General features: G+C 40.3%; 1 protein-coding gene and 1 long non-coding RNA gene across 4 annotated transcripts in view; one reads left to right on the forward strand and one right to left on the reverse strand.

Moving 5' to 3' along the window:
- Positions 1-8991, reverse strand: part of LOC148145395 (uncharacterized) — a 64106-nt gene extending 55115 nt beyond the window's left edge. The window contains exon 1 of the long non-coding RNA XR_015761268.1: positions 8840-8991. This is a non-coding gene — a long non-coding RNA (uncharacterized LOC148145395). The remainder of the gene's footprint in view (positions 1-8839) is intronic.
- On the forward strand, positions 846-26316 carry cfap73 (cilia and flagella associated protein 73). Of its 3 annotated transcripts, none has more exons than XM_088000087.1 (7): positions 846-1058; positions 11141-11246; positions 15959-16063; positions 17967-18167; positions 20632-20853; positions 21793-21948; positions 24149-26316. In XM_088000087.1, the coding sequence occupies exons 2-7, from the start codon at positions 11145-11147 to the stop codon at positions 24215-24217; spliced, it is 855 nt and encodes a 284-aa protein (XP_087856213.1). In that variant the 5' UTR covers positions 846-1058; positions 11141-11144; the 3' UTR covers positions 24218-26316. The 3 variants fall into 3 exon arrangements, with proteins under 3 accessions (XP_087856213.1, XP_087856212.1, XP_087856214.1); XM_088000086.1 differs by lacking the exon at positions 846-1058 and adding an exon at positions 1236-1365; XM_088000088.1 differs by lacking the exon at positions 846-1058 and adding an exon at positions 1236-1365 and having other exon boundaries at positions 20704-20853.
- The last annotated feature ends 602 nt before the right edge of the window (positions 26317-26918 follow it).

Below are 26918 nucleotides of genomic sequence, written 5' to 3' on the forward strand. Positions count from 1 at the left end.
GAGGCATAGTACATTGGGGAAACTGTGCAGAGGCTATGGCAACGGATGAATGGACACCATGCAACAATCAACAGACAGAAGTGTTCCCTCCCAGTCATAGAGCACTTCAGCGGGCCGGGACATTCGACCTTGGTCCTTCGGGTGACTGTCTTCCAAGGCAGACTTCAGGACAGGCAACAATGCAAAGTGGCTGAGCAGAGGCTGATAGCCAAGTTCGGTACCCATGGGCATGGCCTCATCAACTGGGACCTTGGGTTCATGTCACACTACAGGTGACCCCACTGCACACACACACGCACACACAGACACTCAAACAGATGCCCTCACACAGACAGATGCACACTCACAGATAGACGCACACATAGACACAGACACTCATACACACACACTCTATACACACACACACACACTCCTACAGACCCATACACTCACGCTTGATAGAGTAAATAGGGCGAAACTGACCCCTCCGGTAAGAGTATCAAGAACCAAAGGGCATAGACTTCAAGTCACTTGCAAAAGGAGTAAATGTGATGTGAGAAAAAGTGTTTTAGTGGGTGGTGGAATGCTCTGCCTGAAAGTATGGTGGACGCAGATTCAATTGATACATTCAACAGGAAAGAGATAAATGTGTAAGGGTGTGGAGAGACGAAAAACCAGGAAATTGGCAGTTATGTAATGACGTCCATTTGAAGAATAGATACAAAATTGATGGGCCGGGTGGCCTCTTTTTGCACGGTGACTGTTCTGTTCCTAATCAAATGCTCTCTACCCTGGGACTCTTGGCAACATTTCCTAATTTTTAATGTAAAATTTGCGGTTCCCCGCAATGTTTAACTATTCTGAAAACTGCATTCCTCAGCTGTGCAGTGCTTTTCCATTCTAGACTGGGAGAAAGACAGGGAGGAGCAAAGTTCCAGGTCCAAAGGTGTAAACCATGTTCCTGTTATACCTACCCCCGGTTGATTGTTCCAAGGGGACGTCTGCAGTGCCCACTTTGAGAAGATTGAGTGAACTGCTTAAGTTAGACAGTGATTGATAAATGGTTACGCAGCACACAAGTGAGTCTTGAACTGCAAGCAGCACTTTACTTGTTGACCGCATAGTTGCATTAAGCGATACCTTTGTCCACGAGAGAGCGTTTCGGAAATGGGTCATGTTGCCCAAGTAACGAGGTTTCCCATCCCTATGGTTACCTGGTCCCGGGCTGAAACAGACACAACATTCCCGGTATCTGGGCCAGCGCTCTCATTCCCCACTCTGCAGAATATCAATCACTCTTCTTTCACGCCTTTACAAAAGCCCAGTGAACGAAATGGCACATTCTTTCGGAGACTATTATGATAACATATTCGAAGACAAACTGATGTAAGTCAAAAGGGAACTTTTCTATAATCCTCCCAGCGACTTTTTCTTTGGAGTAAAGTTGCTGAAGACTTTACAATTAACAAGAAGTCGAGATAGAATACTGCGTCATTTTGGTTTTGCAATAATATTTATCCTCGCCCATTAAGGTGTCTGTGAATTGCAACAGATATTTGGTTTAATGGCAGGAGAATTCCAGTACTGTCGTATTGCTGATACAAAGCAATTAGAATGATCAATTGCAGTAAGTCGTAGCGAAGTGGATAGTATAGTGCAGGGACTCTTCATTAAGTAGAAAGTAAAGAACATCAGTTATGTTGTAAATCTAGAAAAAAAAAACTGCGGTTGCTCTCAGTGCAGAGATGGAATTTTTAGAACAGTTGTCCAAATCAAAAAGGATTTCGATAAAGGAACGATAGAACGGTAGAAGGATAGGTAAGCAAAAGGATTTAAGGTCCTTTGTAAAACAATGGGGACGTCTGATCTGAAATACTGTATACTGCATTGCCCTAGTGTGGTGGAAGCAGATAAAATAATCAGTTCCAAAAGGAATTCAGTAATAATTGAGGGGTGAAAATGTGTGGGATTTTAGGAAATAGAGTAGCAGGACTAAACGTAGAGCTGCCATGGTTAAGATGGTGGAAAGGCCTTCTGTATTGTATCTTGGTATGCTTCTGTAAACCTTTGTGAGTGATTTTGGGTTGATTTGTGATCTATTTTCTACCTTCTATACTTTCCTCTCTATCTGATGATAATTTTAATAAAACGTCATTTAGACAATCTTGATAAATTTGTACAGTTTGGGATTCAATGTTCAAACTGTAGCTTAGAATTGCATCTTAGAGGTTGGTTAGCTCAGTTGGGTGGCTAGCTGGTTTGCAATGCTGAGTTGATGCCAACAGTGTGGTTCAATTCTCACACTAGCTGAGGTTACTATGAAGGACTCTCTTTCTCAACCTCTCCCCTCACCAAAGGTGTAGTGACCCTCAGGGTAAACCACCAGTCATCTCTGCAATGAGATAGCAACCTGATGGTTTGGTAGGGACTATAGTGACTTCACTTTTATACTGAATTGTAAATGTTTTGAATGATTTACCCATTGAAACATTGTTTACTGATTAATGGATTGAATTGAGAAGATTTTACTGAATGTATCTTTTTGTTTTATTACTATTCATTCAAGAAATGTGGGTGTCACTGGCAAAGCTGGTATTTATCACCCATTACTAATTGTCCTTGAGAAGGTGGTAGTGAGCCGCCATTTTGGACCACTGGTATCTTCTCTGCTGTCAGAAAGGAAGTTCCAGGATTTGATCCAGTGATTTTTTTTTAGAAGTTAATGGTACTGAACTTTTCTCTTACCTGCAAGTCCTGCATCCAGGGCTGAAAATGGAAGCTGATTTCACTTAAATGGGTGACAGGACCCTGGGTGACATATTAAGATTCAACCAATTAAGGACACCTCTAAGAGTTGTCTGCCCAATAACACTGCCAGTAGCTTCGCAGCCCCACTGCTACCAGTGACCAATGCTGAGGCTGTGATGTTAGGTTGAGGACGCCCTAACATGAGATGCCATTGAAGAGAGAGAGGTTAGGCCTGAGGGAATCCAGGCCATCAATGTTGTTATGGAGGTGGCCATTATCACATTGGCTGCTTGAGGCTGGAAAGGTAGGTGGTGGTGTTGGGAGTGCAGAGAGGGTGTTCTTCTGTGGACTCTTCAAGGAAGCCTTCTCCATGGGTTTGTTGGGAGGGCCCCTTGTTTACCTACCAGTCTCCCCATCAGTGGCAGGTCCTTTCAGTGTGGCCATAGTGTGTGTAGAGACAGGTGTGCAATGCGCCCATTCCCCCATCATACTTCCATTTCTCCCAGCTGTCAGCTCACCTCCAGTAGGCTGGGAAAATTCAGGCCATAATATTGGCAATAAGATGTCAACACCGAGGTGGCTGTACTGTAGGTGCATAAATCATCCACACATCTCTTGGCCAGAAATTTATGAAATTTATCTGAAGAAATCTGTTGGCAACACTACCTACAAAAGTAATATATATTATATATTATTAACATGCACATACAAAAGGTTGATCATGAATTCCAGAAAACCCAAAAATGCTTTTACCTGTTTGACATAACTTTATGATTTATGTGGTATCAATGGGTGTGTCTCTTTGTTGTTCCCCTGTGTGGTCATCAGAGGGTAACAATGAAAGTAATTTTCTCACCAGCCTCTCCACTAATAACTAGGTGTTGCTTTGTGAGAACAAAGTAGAGATTGTGTACACAGTAATTTTTAGTTTTCAGATCAGAGTGGTGTTGGAAAAGCACAGCAGTCAGGCAGCTTCTGAGGAGCAGGAAAATCAATGTTTCGGGCAAAAGCCCTTCTTCAGGAATAGAGGCAGGAAGCTTCCAAGGGTGGAGAGATAAATGGGGAGGGGGTGGGGCCGGGGGAGAGGGAAGGGGGTGCTGGGGAGAAGGTAGCCAAGAGTGCAATAGGTGAATGGGGGTGGGGATGGAGGTGATAGGTCAGAATGGAGGGTGGGAGAAGGTAGCAAAGAGAATAATAGGTGAATGGGGGTGGGGATGAAGGTGATAGGTCAGAGAGGAGGGTGGGGGAAGGTAGCAAAGAGTACAATAGGTGAATGGGGGAGGGGATGGAGGTGATAGGTCAGAGGGGAGGGTGGAGCGATTAGGTGGGAAGGGAGATTGTCAGGTAGGACAGGTCATGGGGACGGTGCTAAGCTGGAAGGATGGAACTGAGGTAAGGTGGGTGGGGGAGGGAAATTGAGGAAACTGGTGAAGACCACAGTGATTTTTACTCAAGTAAAACCCACAACTAGGTGAACGATAGCACAGGAAGGATAGCAACATCAAATTGGCTATCGAATTGCTGAAAGTGCACCCTCCAGCGGATGTAGATAACAATGACCCAGTCTTCAAATCTTCAGGAAACAAGCCAACATCCTTATCCTTAACTTAATCTTCAAAAACTCCTCTCAAAACTGCCTGTTTGTAGTTCTACTTGGTCAGCTGAAGTTCAAGGGATCAGTATCTTAAGTTTGCTTTTTGTTAGCTGATTATGATGATGAATTACTGAACCAGGATTTTTTTTTCATGTGAACCCATTCTGGCACACTAATATATTTCAGGGAAGGAAATCTGCCAACCTCACCTGGTCTGGCCTATATGTGACTCCAGATCCACAGCAATATGGTTGACTCTCAACTGCCCTCTGAAATAGCCTAGCAAGCCAATTCAATTGTATCAATTGTTACAAAATCTCAACAAAGAAATGAAACCAGATGAACTTCCTGGCATGGATCCAGGCACTGGAAAAGACAACGGCAGAAACAGTCCTGTCGACCCAGCAAAGTCCTCCTCACTAAATCTGGGGAGTAGTGCCAAAATTGAGAGAGCTGTCCGACATAGTGGTCAAGCAACAGCCTGACATAGTCATACTCACAGAATCATATCTTACAGACACCATTCCAGACACCATCATCACCATCCCTCGGTATGTTCTGTCTCGCTGGTGGGACAGAACCCAGCAAAGGTGGCGGCACAGTGTAACACAGTAAGGAGGGAGTTGCCCTGGGAGTCCTCAACATTGACCTCAGGCCCCATGAAGCCTCATGAGTTCAGGTTAAACAAGGAAACCTCCTGTTGATTATAACCATCCTCCCTCAGCTGATGAATTAGTACTACTCCATGTTGAATGACACTTTGGGGAAGCACTGAGGGTAGCAAGGGCTCAAAACATACTCTGGGTGGGGGATTTCAATGTCCACCACTAAAAGTGGCTTGGCAGCAGTACTACTGATCGAGCTGGTCAGGGCCCAAAGGACAAAGCTGCTAGACTGGGTCTGCAGTGGGTAGTGAGGGAACTAACAAGAAGGAAAAACATACTTGACTTCATCCTTACCAATTTGCCAGTTACAAATGCATCTATCCATGGCAGTATCAGTAAGAGTGACCGTCACATGTCCTTGTGGAGACAAAGTCCCGCCTTCAAAGCCCTCTATTGTGTTGTGTGGTACTATCACCTTGCTAAGTGGTACAGACTTTGAACAGATCTAGCAACTCAAGACTTGCATCCATGAGGTGCTGTAGGCCATCAACAGCAGCAGAATTGTACTCTAGCATATGGCGCAGCATATCTCCCACTCAACTATTGCCATCAGGTCTCAGGAATCAACTCTGGTTCAATGGAAAGTGCAGGAGGGCATGTCTGAAGCAGCACCAAACATACCTAAAAATGAGGTGTCAACTTGGTAAAGCTACCAAACAGAATTACTTGCATACGCATAAGCAGCTATGATACACAGAGCTAAGCCAACCCATAATCAAAGACTCAGATTTAAGCTCTGCAGTGCTGCCACATCCAGTTGTGAATGGTAATGGACAATTAAACAACACATTAAAGGAGGACACTCCGCAAATATCCCGACCCTCAATGATGGAAGAGCCCAAAACATCAGTGCTAAAATCAATGCTGAAGCATATGCAGCAATTTTTGCACAGGATGATCCACCTCGGTCTCCTCCAGTGGTCCCCAGCATTACAGATAACCAGTCTTCAGCCAATTCAGTTCAGTTCACATGATATCAAGAAATGGTTGGAGACACTTTATACTGTGAAGGCTATGGACCTTGACAACATTCCAGCAATAGTACTGAAAACTAGTGCTCCAGAACATGCCACTCCCCTAGTCAGGTTGTTCCAGTACAGTTACAACATTGGCATCTACCCAACAATGTGGAAAACTGCCTTGGTATGGTCTGTACACACAAAGCAGGACAAATCCAACCAAGCCAATTACCACACATCAGTTTCCTCTTGATTATCAGTAAAATGACAAAAGGTGTCATTAATAGTGCTATCAAACAGTACCTACTCAGCAATAATCTGCTCAGTGATGTCCAGTTCCTGGGCCACTCAGCTCCTGACCTCATTTCAGCCTTGGTTCAAACATTGTCAAAAGAACTGAATTCCAGAGGTGAGGTGAGAGTGTCAGCCCTTGACATCAAGGTTGACTGAGTGTGGCATCAAGGAGCCTGAACAAAACTAGAATCAGTGGGTATGAGGGACAACTTTTCCACTGGCTGTAGTCATACCTGGCACATGGAAGGGTGGTCTTGGTAGTTGGAGGTCAGTCATCTCAGCTCCAGGGTATCTCTGCAGGAGTTCTTCAGAGTAGTGTCCGAGTCCCAACCACCTTCAACTGCTTCATCAATGACATTCCCTCCATCATAACGTCAGAAGTGTGAGTGTTCACTGATTTGACAATATTCAGCACAATTCATAACTCCTGAGATGCTGAAGCAGTCTATGTTCAAATGCAACAAGATCTGAACAATTTACAGGTTTGGGCAGAAAAGTGGCAAGTAATATTCTCACCACAAAAATACCAGGCAATGGCTGCCTCCAATAACAGGCAATCTAACGACTGACCTTTGACATTCAACACAGGGCCTTCCAACAAACTTATGGAGAAGGCTTCCTTGAAGAGTTCACAATAGAACACCTTCTCTGAATCCCCCGCTGTCAACATCATGGGGGTTACCGTTGACCAGAAACTGAACTGGTCGCATCACATAAACACAATGGCTACAAGAGTAAGTCAGAGGCTGGGGATACTGCAGTGAGTAACTCACCTGCTGACTTTTCAAAGCCTGTCCATCATCTATAGGGCACAAGTCAGGAGTGGGTTGGAAAATTCCCACTTGCCTGGATGGGTGCAGCTCCAATAACTCTCAAGAAGCTTGACACCATCCAGAGCAAAGCCCACTTGATTGGCATCACATTCACAAACATTCACACCCTCCACCACCAACACTCAGTAGCAGTACTATCTCCAAGATGCACTGCAGAAATTCACCTAAAATCCTGAGACAGCACCTTCTAAACTCATAACCATTTCCATCTGGAAGAACAAGGACAGCAGGTACATGGGAACACCACCACCTGAAAGTTCCCCATCACGCTACTCACCATCCTGAGTTGGAAATATATCACTGTGCCTTCACTATCGCTGGGTTAACATCCTGGAAATCCAGTGGCATTGTGGGTCTACCTACAGAACGTGGAGTGCAGCAGTTCAAGAAGATAGCTCACCATCACCTTCTCAAGGGCAAATAGGGATTGGAAATGCATGATGGCCAATCAGCGATGCCCACGATCCACAAGTTGAAATAAAAACATGTTAATGACGCAACTTGCAAGTCATCACAATGCAAAGGCAGTATGTTGTCCCACTGATATTATCTAAAAGACCATCAGGCAAAGAAGCAGAAGTAGGCCATTTGGTGCATCAAGCCTGCATGACCATTCAATAAGATCATGGCTGATCTGATAATCCTCAGCTTTATCTTCCCACTTTTCCCCCATTTCCTTTTATTTCCTTACCAATTAAAATCTGTCTTAATGACCCAGCCTCTATTGCCCACAACCCTCTGAGAGAAGACATTTCTCTCTCCTGTGTGTCTTCTTTCTCTGCAATCATGACCACTGGTTCTACACAAGAAGAATCAGCCTCTCTTTGTGTCTTCTTGCCACTTGCCTTTCCACCTGTTTGTCATCTGCAAGCTTGACAATAATATGGTCACTTCCCTCATCTAATATTAGTATCTTGTCAACAACTATGACCAGAATTTAAGATTTCCAGAATCTAAAGATTTATTACCAGTCTCTCAACTATTTCTGTAGCTACTTTTAATGTCATTTGATGCAGCCCATTAGTTCTAGGGAACTTATTAGCCTTTTCTCCCCTCTCATAGATTTTCTCTAGTGATAATTATTGTATTTGTTTCATTTCCCCTTTGCCCCTTGACTATTTCATATTTTTTCAAATTCTATTCCGGTCTTCTACTATGAGGAGGGAGGCAAAATATTCATTCAACTCTTCTGCAATTTACTGGTTCCCCATTATTATTTCCCAGCCTCATTTGTTAAGAGGACTAAATTCTCTTTTCCTTTTTTATATAATTAGAGAAGTTAATGGTTTTGATAACTTGTCTTAGCCTCAGACCAACAATTACATCTTGGACTGGGTTGTGAGCTTTTCATTCCCACTATAATCAACTTTTGAGTTTGCTATTTATAACAACTTATTTACACTTGTGCTGAGACACTGCATTTATTAGTACCTGGGGTGAGTGTACTCACAATGATTTCACTTGCAATCCATGCAGATAGCAAAAAAGAGATTTACATCACACCAAATCAGACCACATTAAAACTCAAACATAAAGAAGAGCAATGCCATCTTCTGAAACATTAACTTATAATAACCTCATCAAATAGTTTGAAAATATCTGTATTTAAACATGCTTAGGGTAATAGCACATCTGGTTGCCTTAACTGTTTTCCACTGATAGTCGGAGTCAAACAAATGATTCATGTGCTATTTGGGAAGACGTGTCCACATATGACTTAGAAGGGCTGCTCTAAGATTCTTCAGGGTTATGTTAAAAATGACTTACCATTGCAGTTGTAAATCTTTGTCAATCCATAAGGGTAGTCTTTTTGGAAGAACATGACAGGCTTTTCAAAGTGGAGGATGGACACCAACAAAGGCAGTGTCATTTTGAGAAACAGGCAGGCAATCAAGCAGAAAAAATCCTCAAAGGGAGAAGGTTTAATCCTTGGACTGTCAGATAGAATACAGAGCGCTGTTCTGTTTATTGGATCTGACTACCCACTGGTTTGGATAACATTGCATGTTCTTTATTTAGTATTGTTACATAACTATAGGTTGGACTGATTGAACTAAGTGACAGTTCATATTGCTATGTGCATTTCACCTTAATATAGCAACTCATGATTTGAATGAAACATCACCTCATCTGTTGTTAATCCTGACTGATTTTTGAGAGATTGAAGAAACATCTGCGCAAAATGCCTGAATATCTGATCCTGATTGCATTGGAATAGTGTAGTTAAATCCCCAGGTTACTCTATTGTTTCAATATTATACTAATGAACACAATATGTATGGACTAAAAGTAAAAAGATCAGACTGCTCACAACAGTGATTAATACCATGGCACTCTCAAAGGTATCAATATTATGTACAGCTGAATCTATGCTAGTTTTGGAAATCCAACAGGCTTTTGACCAGTGCAAGGTGAGTTCCATGGCAGTAGGTCTGCCTTTCCTCTGACTCTCCAATTATAGATATTTTCAAAATATTTAATGAGGTTATTATAAGTTAATGTTTCAGAAGATGGCATTGCTCTTCTTTATGTTTAAGTTTTAATGTGGTCTGATTTGGTGTGATGTAAATCTCTTTTTTTGCTATCTGCATGTTGATTTTGAATAGCTTGATAGATGTGAAGCAAGATTATGCGGTAGTGGTGTCATTCTAATTCTTTTTAAATAAACAGCTCATCCTTATTTTTATATTTGCTGTTTGCAGGTTTCCTCAGAAGGTTGTTGGAATTAGTAATTCAATATTTATGAATCCACACAGAAATCCAAGTATTATTCATTAAAGGATAAATTTAATAAAGAACTTATTATACATATTATATACAGGACATTTATTTACTGGTCAAGTCATAAAGTCGTAGAATAATACAACAGGTATCCTAAATGCAAAGGAAGTTGAAGGGAGAGTTGGTAGAGGTGTACAAGATTATACAGGTTTGCAGTGAAGTAGACAAAGAAAAGTTGTTGTTATGGTATAAGGATAAGGGAACACAGATTTAAAGTTGTGGGCAAAAGATAAGGTGGAATGTGAGGATTAAATTAACCTATGAGTGGTAATGACCTGGAACGCACTGCCTATGATGGTGGTGAAAACAGAGAAGATCAGTGATTTCAAAAGGAAATTACATGGGCACTTGAGAGAAATTAATTTGCAGGGGCAATTGGGTTAGAATCACGAACTGGAACAAGCAAGATTGCTCCACAGAGAGCCAGCATGGACAAGATGGACCAAATTGGTGGCCTCAGTACTGCTGTGACTCTGTAACCAAGTCAGTAGGATTCAGGAGAGAGTAAATGCAGAGGAATCTCTGAGATTGTCGCAGAAACTGTTATGCCAGAGAAAAGTGAATTTTAGACCAAGAACTTAAGAAAAGGGATGGATATGTCCTTGACAGGCTGGTGAGAATAGTTCTACCAGGCACTGGAGAAAGAATGTACATGGAAGTAAATAAATGGGATACAGAGAAATGTACAAAATAGTTTGATAGGCATGTGATTGTGCCTCCGTGAGTACGCGATTGGCTAAATTTGAAAATAATCGTGTGCTGCTTAAGTCATTTGTGGAAACCATGGTACCATGGGAGTGGCACGGTGGTTAGCACTGCTGCCTCACAGCGCCAGAGACCCGGGTTCAATTCCCGACTCAGACGACTGACTGTGTGGAGTTTGCACATTCTCCCCGTGTCTGCGTGGGTTTCCTCCGGTTTCCTCCCACAGTCCAAAGATGTGCAGGTCAGGTGAATTGGCCATGCTAAATTGCCCGTAGTGTTAGGTAAAAGGGGTAAATGTAGGGGAATGGGTGGGTTGTGCTTCGGCGGGTCGTGTGGACTTGTTGGACCGAAGGGCCTGTTTCCACACTGTAAAGTAATCTAATTTCCATATTCTTGATTGCAAGGTGTCAAGTAAAAATCATATCTGAAGGGTATGTTTTAGTATAACAAAATGAATCAAATCTTCTGTTGATTAATTTGAAATTTCTCCATGCTGCATATAATATTGTAAAATGAAGCTGAGAGTGGGAAGAGTAGTGACATATATGAATTGAGTTATTTTTTTCTCTTGTTTTATCAAAGCCAAATGCCGATCCATGACGAGATTCCCTTAAATAATACCATGGTGTTACTGGAGAAAAGACGAGAATTGGCAGAGGTGGAAGCAGCTCTTGCTGCTCAAAAGGAGGTAAAAGAAACTGACAAACCAGTGTTCAGAATTTTAAAAATAATATACAGAGACATGCTATTAATAATCTCCTTTCACTTAGATTTTACCCCCAAAATAACTGCCTTTCTTCATATTGAATTTATTTACAAATTAGCAAATGATGCTCAACACAGGTGACTGAGGTGTCAGTAGGGGAGCACTTTGGGGCCAGCGACCATAATTCTATTCGTTTTAAAATAGTGATGGAAAAGGATAGACCAGATCTAAAAGTTGAAGTTTTAAATTGGAGAAAGGCCAATTTTGACGGTATTAGGCAAGAACTTTCGAAAGCTGATTGGAGGCAGATGTTCGCAGGTAAAGGGATGGCTGAAAAATGGGAAGCCTTCAGAAATGAGATAACAAGAATCCAGAGAAAGTATATTCCTGTCAGGGTGAAAGGGAAGGCTGGTGGGTATAGGGAATGCTGGATGACTAAAAAATGTGAGGGTTTGGTTAAGAAAAAGGAAGCATATGTCAGGTATAGACAGGATAGATCGAGTGAATCCTTAGAAGAGTATAAAGAAAGTAGGAGTATACTTAAGAGGGAAATCAGGAGGGCAAAAAGGGGACATGAGATAGCTTTGGCAAATAGAATTAAGAAGAATCAAAAACGTTTTTACAAATATATTAAGGACAAAAGGGTAACTAGGGAGAGAAGAGGGCCCCTCAAAGATCAGCAAGGCAGCCTTTGTGTGGAGCCACAGAAAATGGAGGAGATATTAAATTAATATTTTGCATCAGTATTACTGTGGAAAAGGATATAGAAGATATAGACTGTAGGGAAATAGATGGTGACATCTTGCAAAATGTCCAGATTACAGAGGAGGAAGTGCTGGATGTCTTGAAATGGTTAAAAGTAGATAAATCCCCAGGACCTGATCAGATGTACCCGAGAACTCTGTGGGAAGCCAGACAAGTGATTGCTGGGCCTCTTGCTGAGATATTTGTATCATCGATAGTCACAGGTGAGGTGCCGGAAGACTGGAGGTTGGCTAACATGGTGCCACTGTTTAAGAAGGGCTGTAAAGACAAGCCAGGGAACTATAGACCGGTGAGCCTGACCTCGGTGATGGGCAGGTTGTTGGAGGGAATCCTGAGGGACAGGATGTACAGGTATTTGGAAAGGCAAGGAATGATTCAGGATAGTCAACATGGCCTTGTGCGTGGGAAATCATGTCTCACAAACTTGATTGAGTTTTTTGAAGAAGTAACAAAGAAGATTGATGAGGGCAGAGCAGTAGATGTGATCTATATGGACTTCAGTAAGGCGTTTGACAAGCTTCCCCATGGGAGACTGATTAGCAAGGTTAGATCTCATGGAATACAGGGAGAACTAGCCACTTGGATATAGAACTGGCTCAAAGGTAGAAGACAGAGGGTGGTGGTGGAGAGTTGTTTTTCAGACTGGAGGCCTGTGACCTGTGGAGTGCCACAAGGATTGGTGCTGGGCCCTCTACTTTTTGTCATTTACGTAAATGATTTGGATGCGCGCATAACAGGTACAGTTAGTAAATTTGCAGATGACACCAAAATTGGAGGTGTAGGGACAGCGAAGAGGGTTACCTCAGATTACAATAGGATTTGGACCAGATGGGCCAATGGGCTGAGAAGTGGCAGATGGAGTTTAATTCAGATAAATGCGAGGTGCTGCATTTTCGGAAAGCAAATCTTAGCAGGACTTATACACTTAATGGTAAGGTCCTAGGGAGTGTGGCTGAACAAAGAGACCTTGGAGTGCAGGTTCATAGCTCCTTGAAAGTGGAGTCGCAGGTAGAGAGGATAGTGAAGAAGGCGTTTGGTATGCATTCCATTATTGGTCAGAGTATTGAGTACAGGAGTTGGGAGGTCATGTTGCGGCTGTGCAGGACATTGGTTAGGCCACTGTTGGAATATTGCGTGCAATTCTGGTTTCCTTCCTATTGGAAAGATGTTGTGAAACTTGAAAGGGTTCAGAAAAGATTTACAAGGATGTTGCCAGGGTTGGAGGATCTGAGCTATAGGGAGAGGCTGAACAGGCTGGGGCTGTTTTCCCTGGAGCGTCGCAGGCTAAGGGGTGACCTTATAGAGGTTTACAAAATTATGAGGGGCATGGATAGGATAAATAGACAAAGTCTTTTCCCTGGGGTCGGGGAGTCCAGAACTAGAGGGCATAGGTTTAGGGTGACAGGGGAAAGAAATAAAAGTGACCTAAGGGACAACTTTTTCACGCAGAAGGTGATATGTGTATGGAATGAGCTGCCAGAGGATGTGGTGGAGGCTGGTACAGTGGCAACATTTAAGAGGCATTTGGATGAGTATATGAATAGGAAAGGTTTGGAGGGATATGGGCTGGGTGCCAGTAGGTGTGACTAGATTGGGTTGGGATATCTGGTCGGCATGGACGGGTTGGACCGAAGGGTCTGTTTCCATGCTATACATCTCTATGACTCTATGACATGTAGTTATTTATCTAGTATTTGCAATCTGAAGCCTACTCTACTTTAAAACAGCATATTTCACTTAACAGCATTGTCATTTCCACTGTTAGAGGTTATCTGCCAATCAGTACTCCACTTAGAAATTAATCTTTTGAACAGTTAGAGTTTAGGATTAACCTTTGCACTTAGAATAGAACAGTTTAATTTCCACCAGTAGATTGTGAAATATTAATTTGTGAATGGTTATTTTTTCAACATTTTGCAATGGTTTTCTTTTCAATTCTGACATTGAGTGATTTTCTGACTTTAAAATTATTCTCTTTTATTCTACAAGCATATAGATGATCAGATTAAACATAATCACATTGAATAGCAGAATAGACCCAGTCGGCTGAATGGTCTATTTCTGCTTCTGTGCATTATAGTCTAATTTCAATCATATCTGTACAGATTTCTCTTGTTGTTTTACCTAGAATCAACACTATTCAACCCAAGTCAAAGAACATGAGTGTTTAGAAATTGGAGTTAAAATAATATAATTTAGACAAGAATACACTTCCAAGATTATAGCTTTAGATTTATGGATATATCAAGAAAGTGGCGCAAGGAACTATTGGACAGAACAGAAGCAATTGTCTTGAAGTTAAATGGCAAACTTAAGGGGCAGAATAACATTTGTAGCATCTGTTGAAAAAGAAATGTAATTATTGGACTTTTGAAAACAATTGTTCTTGTGATGTGAGCATTACTAACAAGACTAATATTTATCCCGATTCTCCTTGAGAAGGTAATGGTGATTCGCCTTCTTGAACCATTGCAGCCCAATTAATTAATTCAGTGAGCATGACATTGTCAGAGTGTTGCTTGTGGGACAACTCTGTCACCATTTGTTTGACCTGCCCAGATGTTAATGAGGAAGACTTTGCAATGTTGATTAGGTAAAACGTGATCTAAGAGGATTCTAACATGGTTCAAATCAGATGATTTTGTTTTTAAAGCTTAACCATTTCCCCCCTTTCTCCAAAATCATTCTTTCTTAACAAAAGTGACTGAAGGTCCTTAAATCACTTGTATTTTTTTTCTTTTGGTTTAGTAGTGTTGGTTGGGAGAGAAATGTTGAATCTTGTAGAACTCCCTACTCTCCTATTACATCAGCTTAAACTGTTGCAAAGTTGCAGTAGCCAGATAGTTAATTTATTACTTCACTGAAAAGGATAGCAGCTGGATTATTGCATAATTCTTTGCTATCGTGCTGGAGTGAAGCTTAGATAATAAACATACTTCCTGGATTAAGAAACCAACATCGTTTTCATGTGCAGAAGCAAGAGTACAATCAAGCTAGAAAAGTTGCCAAATAAAGACTCATCAGCATAGACTAAGATACATATGTATTCTAATTATGGTACAAAATAATTTTCAATATAGAAATACTAAAATTTCTTTGGTTTTTATGCTTTTGACATCCCAGTATATGGGTGCCTCATTGTACACTTTTCTTCCCCATATATATATCTTCAAAGCTATCTCTATAACCAAGCTTTTCAGTATCTCTCCTGATAGCCTCCATCCTTAGCTTATTTGCCTGGTCATATTCTTGTGAAGTAATAGTTTCCTACCTTAAGTTTGTTATATAGAAGAGAGTAATTGTTGTTGTGATTTAAGTGATCAACTGCTACAGCCTTCAATACTTTCCCCCACTTTAATATTTTTTTAAAGATTGGGTTTTCTTTATTTTATAGTCACACTTCACAATTCTATACTGAATTTCACTTGACAGTCAAACAGAAATGTTCTGTTTCAATGTCTATTGTTATCAAATACAATTTTGTACCTTCAGAAAACTTTACAGATCCTGTTTTGGTCAGGCTATGATGGATGGATTTGCATAGTGCCCAGCTGGAATGATTACCAATGGGCACTTCTAATGCATTGCCCAGTGAGATGCCAATTTGAACCTTATGATCTTAGATAAGGCTTAGCTGAAGTTGAGCATTTGCCTGTGGGTGGAAGGGAAAATTGAAGTGAGGCTGTCAGTGAACACACTTTCTATCATTTGTTCAGTGAATTACTTGCATCATGCAGTCGCATTGTAGTTGGAATATAGCTCATAAAGGGAAATAAATAACTTGATAAAAAGGGAGATTTGTAATTTCTCCCAATAATCATAATTACTGACGTAATTGGAACTTAACTAGTTACAGCTTTCAGTAAGATCTGATGATCTGTAAGAAACTTCTGCATGTTATTTTTAAGATAATATTTCTCTTTTGGCAGGAATTCAAGGCGAAAATGAAACTGCTGGAGCAGAGAAGAGAGGAATTAAACAAAAAGGAAGAAGAACTGAAAAAATCATTTGCAAAATTTGATAAGTTCTTGAGGGTAAACATGAAACATGGACTAGCCAGACTAGCTTGATCACGTTAGCTGATTTTGAACATCGAATGGAAAAATGTCCATATGTTGAATAATAATTCTTATTCTGTAGCTCTTCTTACTTATTTAGGCTTCACTCTTTAGCTATCTTGTTCAGGGGACTGGTCTGTTCCAAGAATAGCACCACGAATTAGAAATTATGTGGTGTCCATGCTGTAAATGTTGCAGTCAATGGGATGTTGAAGAGGTACCCCTGCAGTCACTGGTCTTACCCAGCAGCTACAATGACTCTATACTTATGGGGTTAAGAATAAAGGCTACAAAATTGATAGCACGAATGCTAAGCAGAACACCAAGATGCAGGAAACTGCCTAAAGAGAGGGAGTGACAGAGTAAAAAGATTGTAGACAGAGGGGATTTGATAATTAAAAGGATGAGTGGCAACATCTGCAGAGTTGCAGAAAGTTTTAATGTCCACGGAGCAATGGTACAGGGTATCTCACAGCAACTGAAAACAATTTGGAAAAGAGGTGGGAAGAGAGGAATGGTGGTGGGTGATTTAGTTATCATGGGTCTATGTTAAGACCAATGACGTAGAAAAGAACAAGATGGAGACACTAGTAAAGGAATATGAGCAGGTACAAAATAGGAAAGTAGATTCCCATGGATGGTAATCTCTGGATTACTACTTCAATCATTTGCTGATTGGCAGAGAAATTACTGTCAGGAAGGGGAGTGTCATATGGAGTGAAATGGATAATTTTAAAAGTAATAAACCATGAAATGACATAAATATTCAATAATTACTTTACCTATGCATTTACTGGCGAGACAAGTGGTTACAATATTAGAACAATAGATTTTAAAATACTTAAGGTAGAAAGAGGAGATAGTTTATAGATTAGTCAAACTTGGGTAGGATTAAATTCCTTATCCAACCAAGCACGTTAAAAGAAGTAAGGGAGGAGACAGCACATACACTATTAAGTATTTACAAAACCTCCATTACAGAATGAAAAGGTTTAGAGGATACGTAGATAGTTAGTTATTCTTGTATTTAAAAAGGAAAATGATGCATGTCCAGGAAGCATAGAGCAGTTAGCTCACCATTGGTGACAGAAAGGGTACTGGAGTTTAACCTCAAAGATGTAATACAAAAATACCTGGAAACGAAAAATATTAAGAATAGTACTGATTTCTAAAGGGATGATCATGTTTAAGCACTACCGCAGTTAGGCAGTAGTGTGGGGGTTATATAAAAAAATAAACAGGAGTGTCATGGGTCTAAAAAAATAAAAAAACAAGAATGTCTCGAGGCAGCGGGCTGTAGAAGAGGTTGTTATGGCAGATTGCCTGCCACTCTTCAGTGGCTACGTCTGAGCCCAGGCGTCTGGAGAAGAAGCATGCAGTGTCTACCAATACCCTTGAGCTATTCAGGGAGAGGTGGGCACTATAGGGAGTGGAGTGTTTTATTTCCCCCTCCAACTCTATTTTGAGTTAATCCTTGCCCTCCCCTTTTTTGATCACGCAACAGTGCCCTTTGATGTGAAGGGCACTGCTTGTCACTGGCCCCTCGGGTGTTTCCTTTCTTCCTGGTGGTGGAAATTAAATAAAGATTTGTACACCTGTTGTCTTTCACTGTGTCTCACACCTGCACACACACACCATGGGTGCTGGGGAAAATATAACCACAACCACAGTTAGGCAGTAGTGTGGTGGTAAAAAGATAAACAACAGAAAGAAAAAGTGTCAAAGATTCTGCTCACTCTAAGAGCTGGCTCTGAGGGAACTGGATCAGTGTCAAGTACTCTCCAAGGGTGACATGGTGATGGGATACCGGCCTCTCTGGAGTTATTTCCGCAGTAATTTGTGTAGTTCTCATTTTTTTTCTTCTCTTCTTCCTCCGAAGGAAAATGATGCCAAGCAAAGCAGAGCAAAGAGCAAAATAAGTATTGAAACTGAACTAATAAAGCAGAAAGAGAAGGAGATTATTCGGTTAAAGAAAGAACTGAGTGCCCTGATCATTAAGAGGGATAATCTGAAAAAGAAAGTGAAGTCATATACCATTTATCCAAAATTCTTGGAGAAAGTAATCAAAATGTCAAAGGAGGTAATTGTGAAAAGTATATGTTGGTTTAACCTTTGCTTACTTAAATGCATATGTAGAGTCATAGAGATGTACAGCAAGGATACCGACCCTTCAGTTCAACTCATCCATGCCAACCAGATATCCTAAATAAATCTAGTTCCATTTTCCAGCACTTGGCCCATAGCCCTCCAAACCTTTCCTATTCATATAACTGACCAGATCCCTTTTAAATGTTGTAATTGTAACAGCCTCTACAACTTCCTCTGGCAGCTCATTCCATGCACGTACCACCCTCTGCCCCTTAGGTCTCTTTTATATCTCCCCTCTCACCCTAAACCTATGCCCTCTAGTTCTGGACTCCCCCATCCCAGGGAAAAGTCCTTGTCTATTTACCCTATCCATGCCCATCATGATTTTGTAAATCTCTATGAAGTCACCCCTCAGCTACTGACACTCCAGGGAAAACAGCCCCAGCCTATTCAGCTTCTCCCTATAGCTCAAATCCTCCAACCTTGGCAACGTCCTTGTAAATCTTTTCTGAAATCTTTTGAAGCTTCACAACATCCTTCCTATAGCAGGGAGACCAGAATTGAACACTAGTTAATGTGTAACTTGATGGAAAACCTTGAAAGTTAGCAAAAATGGGGTGATAAGGAAGTTTTACTTAGGGTTGAATCTTATGTACAGGTGGTGGCCTTGGTCTGTGTGAAACTCGGGGCAAGACCACCTGCACTTGACCAGGATGCCCTGCAGCTAATCAGAGGCACTCAGAAGAGCTCTACTTTGCTCAAGGCAGTCTTTCTGCCCTCACCAATATGTCCAACCTCTAAAAAGCTGGCCAGCGGCTCTCTTGTCCTAGCAGTCCCACTGGGTACAGCATTATTCTTATCATTTGTGCAGAGGATGTGAGTGTGGCTGATTTCACCAGAATGCAGTAGCATCATCCATATTTCCATGGTCTGGAGTCACATGCAAGCCAGACCAGGTGAGGGTGTTGGAGATTCCCTTCCCTAAGTGACATTAGTCAACCAGATGGTTAGGTAAGTAATGGTTACATGCTTGCCATTAGGTTAGCTCTCCATTCCAGATTTTTGTTGAATTCCAAATTTCACCACCTGCCATGGTGGAATTCAAACCCATGTCCCCAGCTGCTGGCCAGGGGTTCTATATTACTTAGCTAGGGACATTACCACTATACCACCATCTGTGCCACAGTGTGGGCAGCACAGTGGCTCAATGATTAGCACTACTGCTTCACAGCGCCAGGGACCCAGGTTCAATTCTAACTTCGGGTGACTATCTGTGTACAGTTTGCACATTCTCCGTGTGTCTGAGTGGGTTTGCTCTGGGTGCTCTGGTTTCCTCACACAATCCAAAGATGTGCAGGTTAGGTGAATTAGCCATGCTAAATTGCCCATAGTGTTTAGGGATGTGAAGGTTAGGTGCATTAGTCAGGGGTAAATACAGGATAATAGGGTAGGGGAATGGGTCTGAGTGGGTTACTCTTCACAGGGTTGGTGTGGATTTGTTGGGCCGAAGGGCCTGCTTCCACATACACTTTAGGGATTCTACAAACCTCCTCAGTAACCAGTGGAACTGTAGTCCCCAGTTGATGGACTCCAAATGCTGAGGTATATTTGGGGTTTCACTGGGGCCTGGTTGTCAGGCTCTGGCACGGGGATGCAGAACATGAGGCACCACCTCTTCTACCCTGCCTGGCAACAAGGTTGACAAACTTCATGTGGCAGCCTGGATACTTAGCATCTGCTTTAGCCGCTGCACTGTCAGGAGGAGCCCACTAATTGACAAGTTAAGGGTCATATGTGACCCATGATGAGCAGCATATAATGCCACTGCAGCGGAGTTTAAATGACCAGCAAGGATGGGCAAAGAACAGGCATGGCATCCTTACCATGGCACTAATTGTTACTCCCATTTCTCCTCACCAGTCATCTCTCTTCTGGAACAATTTGAGCAATGGGAGAGGCATTAAGTTCTTAGGTCACAGCGGAGGCCACAAAGTTTTGCATGAGTTACATTCTGTGAAGACTAGCAACAGGAACACCTGCAAACAGAACTTGGAAAGCAGACAGTCCCTGGGTTGCTAACAGGTTCTATTCTGGAGTCCCATTCACAAGTCGATTTGTACACAATTCAGAACAATGTAAGCAGCTGTTTGTAAGGACAGGAAAGTTATTTGGGTTTTTAAAATTAAACCCTCGATGGGATCACATTCATAAATATGAGTGTTTGTTAAGTTGGATATTTGTAAGTCAGAGCCCCCCTGTAATCAAATGTGGAAATGGCCTTTCAGCCACAATGGTGGAGAAGAAGATGTGATATTACAGAGATAGAAATAAGCTGTCTTGGTGATGGTGAGAAGTTAGTGGAGGACCCTGTTTAAGATCGATACAACTTTCATTAATTTTTCTCAAACTGTTGTAGTTGAACTAACTGTTTCTGATTATCTATGTTCCTATTTAAGTTTCAGGATATCAGAATGGTGAACATTCGCTTTGAAACCTTGTTTATTACACATAATCTTCTACTTTCAAAGTACCATGAAGATCAAGAAATTATGAAGACGCTTAAATCAAATTATAATAACATGATGAAGGAAAAGGACAATGAAATTATGATGTATCATAATGCCATAGCAGCAATAACACATCGATTGGAAGCAGCCAAAGCTAAAACGATAAAAGGGGTAGGTTTTTTTTTTAGGAATTAAGCTGGCAAGAGCCAATTCCCCAGATCTCAGCCTTTTATATATGATTTAATTTTCTAACTGGTTCTCTGGTTTTGACAACTTGGCTCAATAAGATTTTGTCAACCTGATTAGTTAACACAGGTTTACGCAAGTCTTCAGTCTCTTGTAGAAGAGGCAGCATTGTTTTAATTCTAATTAGCACAGCAACAGAAAATAGGAGTGGGAGTAAACCTAGTTGAATCATCTATTTGTTCTGCCATTCATTGTGATCATGTCTAATTCTATATCTCAATACCTAGACTCCCTTGGCACCTTTCGTCCATATACATCAGTTTATTTCTTGAATATATTCAGTAACTTGCTGTCACAAACTTTTATGACAAGGTTCACCACACTTTGCATTAAGTAATTTCTCATCTTATTGCAAAATGGCCTACCATGTGTCTGGAGACTGTGATCTCTTGTTTTAGAGCCCCACCACAAACCTAGGAAGCATTATCCCTGCCTTATCTATCCAGCCCTCGTCAGGAGTTCTTTACATTTTAATGGGATTCCTCTCATTCTAATCACCAGTGAGTATAGGCCCAGTTGATCAAATCTCTCCTCAGCATTAAAATCTACCATCAAGGAATTGGTCCAGTAAACCTTCACTGCACTTCCTCAATGCAAGTATATCTTTTATTAGGTAAGACAAAATTTTGACATAATACTCCAAGTGTAAAAGTTCACATATTATCTGTGGGTAAATTTAAGAATAGTGAATGGCAAGTAATGTTTATTTGCAGATCACTGCACAATTTGGATCAATGTTATTTCAAAGGTATTTAGTCAGAATAAAACTTCAAATAACCAAGAACTTGTTCTTTGTTTGGATCATAATTAACCCGCACAGTGATTTAAGAAGTAATTCTGTAACTGTATTATCTAATTTTACAGGAATCCATATGGGCACATATTCAAAACACAGCAGCCAAAAGGACTCTTGTCTTGGGTATGATAAAGATGGCGATTTTTAACCTTTATATGTATGTAAGAAAAGCAGAAATGAAACTTGGCACCTTAGCAGAGGATACAGATATTCAGCTTCAGGTGGTAAGTTTTGCTAGTTTTACACACATATATACACACACTTAGAGTAAATAAATAGTTCCAAACTTTTCTCCATAATGTTTTGAGAGATACTTTTTCTCTTCCAGTTTTTTGTTTGCCCTCTTTCATGAGATGTTCACTGGTGCTTTTGTATACTTCAGTCCTTAGATACAATATGGTGGTACCTTGATTATTTAATAAACATCCTTTGTGTCACAGTCCTCGGAGTCTCAACTGTGGCAGCAAAGTGGCTCAATGGTTAGCACTGCTGCCTCACAGGGCCAGGGACCCAGGTTCAATTCCTGCCTTGGGTAACTGACTTGCGTGGAGTTTGCACATTCTCTCAGTGCTCTGGTTTCCTCCCACAATCCAAAGATGTGCAGGTTAGGTGAATTGGTCATGCTAAATTGCCCATAGGCAGGGGTGAATATGGGTGGGTTACTCCCTGGAGGGTTGGTATGGACTTGTCGGGGCAAAGGGCCTGTTTCCATGCTATAGGGAATCTAACCTAAAGGTTATATTTACCTCTTAGGACATCACACCTGAACCCAACAACACCATCACCAAGTTAACACTTAATGAAGGTTTGTGGTGCAGTGGTAGTGTCCCTGCATCTGGGTCAGAAGGTTCAAATTCAAGTCTCACCTGCCCTGGTGTTATATCAAAATACCCCAAACAGGTTAACTAAAATAACTAGAAAGGGAAAAAAAAAGCATACTTGACAACAGGGTAGTGTCCCTACCTCTGATCCAAGAGGACTGGGTTCAAGTCAGATGTAACCATGTGGGTTTACCAAGCCCACACTTGTTAGGAGTCAGACCAGTGGAGTGGTAATCAAGGATGTAGCTGCCAGATGGACCATCTCCACACTTGGCAAATTCTTGATGTTTCTGGCCCAATACTTATGCCACCTTGGCAGATCTGGCAGGCACTGCTAAAGCAGGTAGGAGACCTCAAAGGCATCTCAAAACAGAGGTGCCTCTGGATGCTTAAAAATGATTTGAGAGAAGGGGAGGTTTTTTGTCTCTCACATTAGAGTTGAGGTCCATCTGAATGTGCATTTGGGGCTGTGGAGATTACATTCCATAAGGATTCTTCAAAAAAGTTAACTCCTATAGTTATACATTTTAAAAAAAATACAAACACATTGTAAATTTAAAATGTTTTCAGAATTTAAGTAAATGTTTTCTTCTTGAGCAGAAAAATTATTTAACTGATTAAACAATAACCAAATATGCATCCACTTCTCCCAATACTGGAACCAATGGCTTGTTGTACATAATTATTTGTTGGTCAGCCTCAAACATCAGGCTATCAAATCATAATATCACTCTTACAGTAATATCATTTTAGGTCAGAGTTAATACAACTCTACACAGAGTAAAAGGAGGTTAAAAGTAAATGTTTGAGATCCCACCATTACAAATAAAAGGGGACAAAGGAATGGAAGAGAGCAAGATCATCCTTAAATAATACTGGATTTGTTTTAATATTATGATTTTGCCCAGTGACCAATTGACACTGATTTTCCCACCCCATTGCATCCTTACCAAGGGGTATGAGTGCTACTTTAAGGTCACTTCCATTTGGATGCAAAGGTCCAAATTAGATCAGAATTTAAAGGGATCAGCATAGTGAAAATGCATCAGATGGTTCAGGAATGTGACAGTTAGAAATCACCTAGGCATTGGCACACTGGTTAAAGTCTGAGCAGGGATGTGTAATGTTTTTGGAACTGTGGGAATGAATCCACCGAGTAAATCCCACTTCGGTAAAAATGTTAACTACTCTTTTTAAAGAAAAAAAACTCTTGCACAGAATTGCAGATTTTTCAATTCTCCAGCACTTCTCTATTCTGCTGTTTCAATTGCACTGGCTGAACAACTTTAGTCACTCTTGCTAAATGCCAAAGAATCTATTTAGATCAGTTTTTAATGACATCTGGTATGTTGCACAGTTAATTGGCAACCAGGATTCTCTCTCATTAACCAATGTGCTATGCTAGAATATGCATGTTTGTCAGGAATGTTTTAGGTAGAAATATAAGTAAAAGGTAGAGATAGTAATGGGGTAATAATCTAGTACTAATGTGTAACTGGTGACAGTTTAATTACATGTCAATTTGATCAATTGTGATTTTTCATATTTTGATTGTCCATTAAAATAATTTTAAAATGACTGAAAGACATTTACTCTCTTACAGGTTCAAGAAAACATCCTGGAATTACGTGATATTGTACATGATCTCAAGAAAAGTGTAGAGATTAGTTAACTAATCTTTACTTGTAAAAACATAATGGTGGAATGTTACATTTTATGGTTATTGTTTAGTATAGAAATACTACAGAATTAATGAGAAGTTTTACACTTGTTCTATTATGATAATAAATGTATGCATGTCTATGTATATGGCATATAGGTACAAGTCAAAACATTGTTGAATGTACTTCTGAAATTCAATTCTACAGAAGATCCACTACCTGTGCAAAAATTATGTTTGGGGATGTCCTGAACTGCTTGCAGAAGAGGGAATAGCATTTGCACTGACTATAGGTGTGCTAGGTTTCATTGGAAAACACTAATAAAGAAAAAACATGTTAGATTTAGACATTGAGGATTTGACGCAGATGCCTTGAATTCCACTAAGAATATGGCCCAGTTATTGATGCTAACCATTCAATATTGACCTCTGAGCCTTCATTTCCCATCAAATTGAAACCCAAAGTGTAAAATATTTCCTGGTTTTGAGAGAGTCATACATGTATTGTAAAGAAGAGGCTTCTGCATTTGTATCGCTCAACGTTCAGTGCTCTCTTGACTGCTAACGAAGTAACCAGTAAGCTCTTAAGCATCACATTTCACATCATTAATTGGTTGGACACAAATTCAGTTAGGCTGCAGTTTTTCCATAGAGTGAATCTGCCAGTTAAGCACAAGGATATGGTAATGGGACAACAGCTTTAGAGGAAGGAAAAGCAGTTCAGTTCACCTGGCTTGATTTTGCTTGGTCCTCTTAAATGTGTTACATATTGTTAATATTACAGCAAAATGCTGGAAATACTCAGCAAATCAGGCAGCATTTGTGAAAAGAGAAAAATATAATTAACATTTCAGGTCAATGCCCTTCCATTAGAACTCAAACACGCCACAAAGTCAACTTCTGAAGAAAGGTCAATGACCTCAAATGTTAACTCATCATTACACTAATTCTGCTAGACCTGCTAAATGTTCCCAGCACTATTGTTTTTAGCTTAACAGCAGTCACAATATTTTGCTTTTGTACATATTTTTGATGTTGGAACCTTCTATAAAAATTGTAAAGAAAATGGTTGACTTTCTATGTTTTGTATATAATTGTTTCTTGTCTTAATTGCAATTTACTCACAATGTGAAAACTAACATTTATGTAGTATGACAATTATCTTAAACAATAACCAGTGATAGAACTAGGGATTAACTGGGTTATCCAGCTAGTCCAAATTTGTATCATTGATTAATGTTTATCTGGTCGTGGAATTCAAATGTATAAATGTAAAAATAGTGAATGATAAAGTATTCCTGTTCAGTTTCCAAGTAGAACATGAGTCTTGAATTCAAGGATTTAGAGCCCTACGCTTCTATAGATCTATTTCAAATTTCCAGTGCTTCACTTGCCATTTGTAAAATTGGTCCAACATGGCGCAAACAGGCAAAAAGAGTTCCATGTTTACCTGAATGTGAAGCTGGGAGGAACAATAATACTTCTCCCAGGTCATCAAACCACCACACCAAGACAAGGCACATGCTCATCATTGTGTTAGTTTGGATTTAATGTCTCTTGCAAGGCCTGAGCTTTTCACCATAGCAGGATAATTTTGCTATTAACATGTATTCAAGTTAATAAGATCCAAGGCTGAGGGCTACTGAAGCCTCTCCATTCTGACATAGTACATGTATTTTGCCTTTTTCATAAATCCAAAATAGCTGCTCTTAAATTTCTGGACCTGATATTGTTTTTGTCAAAATGGCCTGGATTTTCCAATAGTAATGATACTGAAATTAAGTGTTCATTGCCATTACTTCTCTGAAACTGCTAGCAACCTCGAGTCTCCATACACACATTTTAAAGTGGAAAGCTCCAAGTTGCTGTGTTTCATAAGGTAAGCTGCTCAACTTCTTACAGGTTGCAATCAGTTAGAAATCATTAAACATTTTTACTATTGATTTGCAGATTGAGAAATTTCTTCAATATGATTGGCTGTTTACTTTGCTTTACAATCACCATTTTTCAATAAAACAAACAAAATTAACATCAGGAAAGGTAAAATCTATGCCACAAAATTACTATACTTTTATGGATAGCTTCCTTCAAGATCAGTGTTAAGCACAATTATTTCATCATTAATGGCAAAATCTGGGCCATTATGTTACATTGTTACTAAAGTAATTTGTTTGATGTGAATTTAATATGCAGTTTGTTCACTGTTTATCACCTGTAAACATTCCAGGTACAGTAAAGTCTTAGCTGTTCTGAACATTTGCCATTTTTCAAATTGCTTACCAAAACTTATTACACATTTTTTCACCCACTGAGAGTCCAATCTTTGCTCATCCATGAAGTGAAAAAAAATTAAAAGAAAACTTACTTCCTGCAGTAGAAAATGCATACTGCACAGACTATCATGTTCAATATTGGGAAATTTACCATTTGAAGAATGAAACCTTTGCAAACAGCAGGGATTTTACTGTAATTAAAATGGAAATTGCTGGAGAAATTTGGAACATCTGGCAACATCTGTGAAAAGGAGTTTACATTTTGAGTCTTGTGATCCTTCTTTAGAGCATACAGAACAGGATCACAGGACACAATGTTAACTCTCTTTTCTCTCTACTGATGATGCCAGACCTGCTGGGTTTCTCCAAAAATTTTTGTTCTTGTTTGTTTCATATCTTCAGGATCTGCATTTCTATGTGGTACTTTGCTGTAATTATTT

This window comes from Chiloscyllium plagiosum, unplaced genomic scaffold (assembly GCF_037043375.1).
Source record: "Chiloscyllium plagiosum isolate Xiang-an unplaced genomic scaffold, Cpla_swu_hap1 HiC_scaffold_24, whole genome shotgun sequence".
Classification (NCBI taxonomy): domain Eukaryota; kingdom Metazoa; phylum Chordata; class Chondrichthyes; order Orectolobiformes; family Hemiscylliidae; genus Chiloscyllium; species Chiloscyllium plagiosum.

What these genes read in the sequence shown, in the direction of transcription:
- cfap73 (XM_088000086.1), top strand. Translation starts at nt 1,313, where the DNA reads ATGGCACATTCTTTCGGAGACTATTATGATAACATATTCGAAGACAAA. An exon ending in ATATTCGAAGACAAACTGAT is followed by an intron (nt 1,366 to 11,140) that starts GTAAGTCAAAAG and finishes GTTTTATCAAAG; the next exon opens with CCAAATGCCGATCCATGACG. An exon ending in CTCTTGCTGCTCAAAAGGAG is followed by an intron (nt 11,247 to 15,958) that starts GTAAAAGAAACT and finishes CTCTTTTGGCAG; the next exon opens with GAATTCAAGGCGAAAATGAA.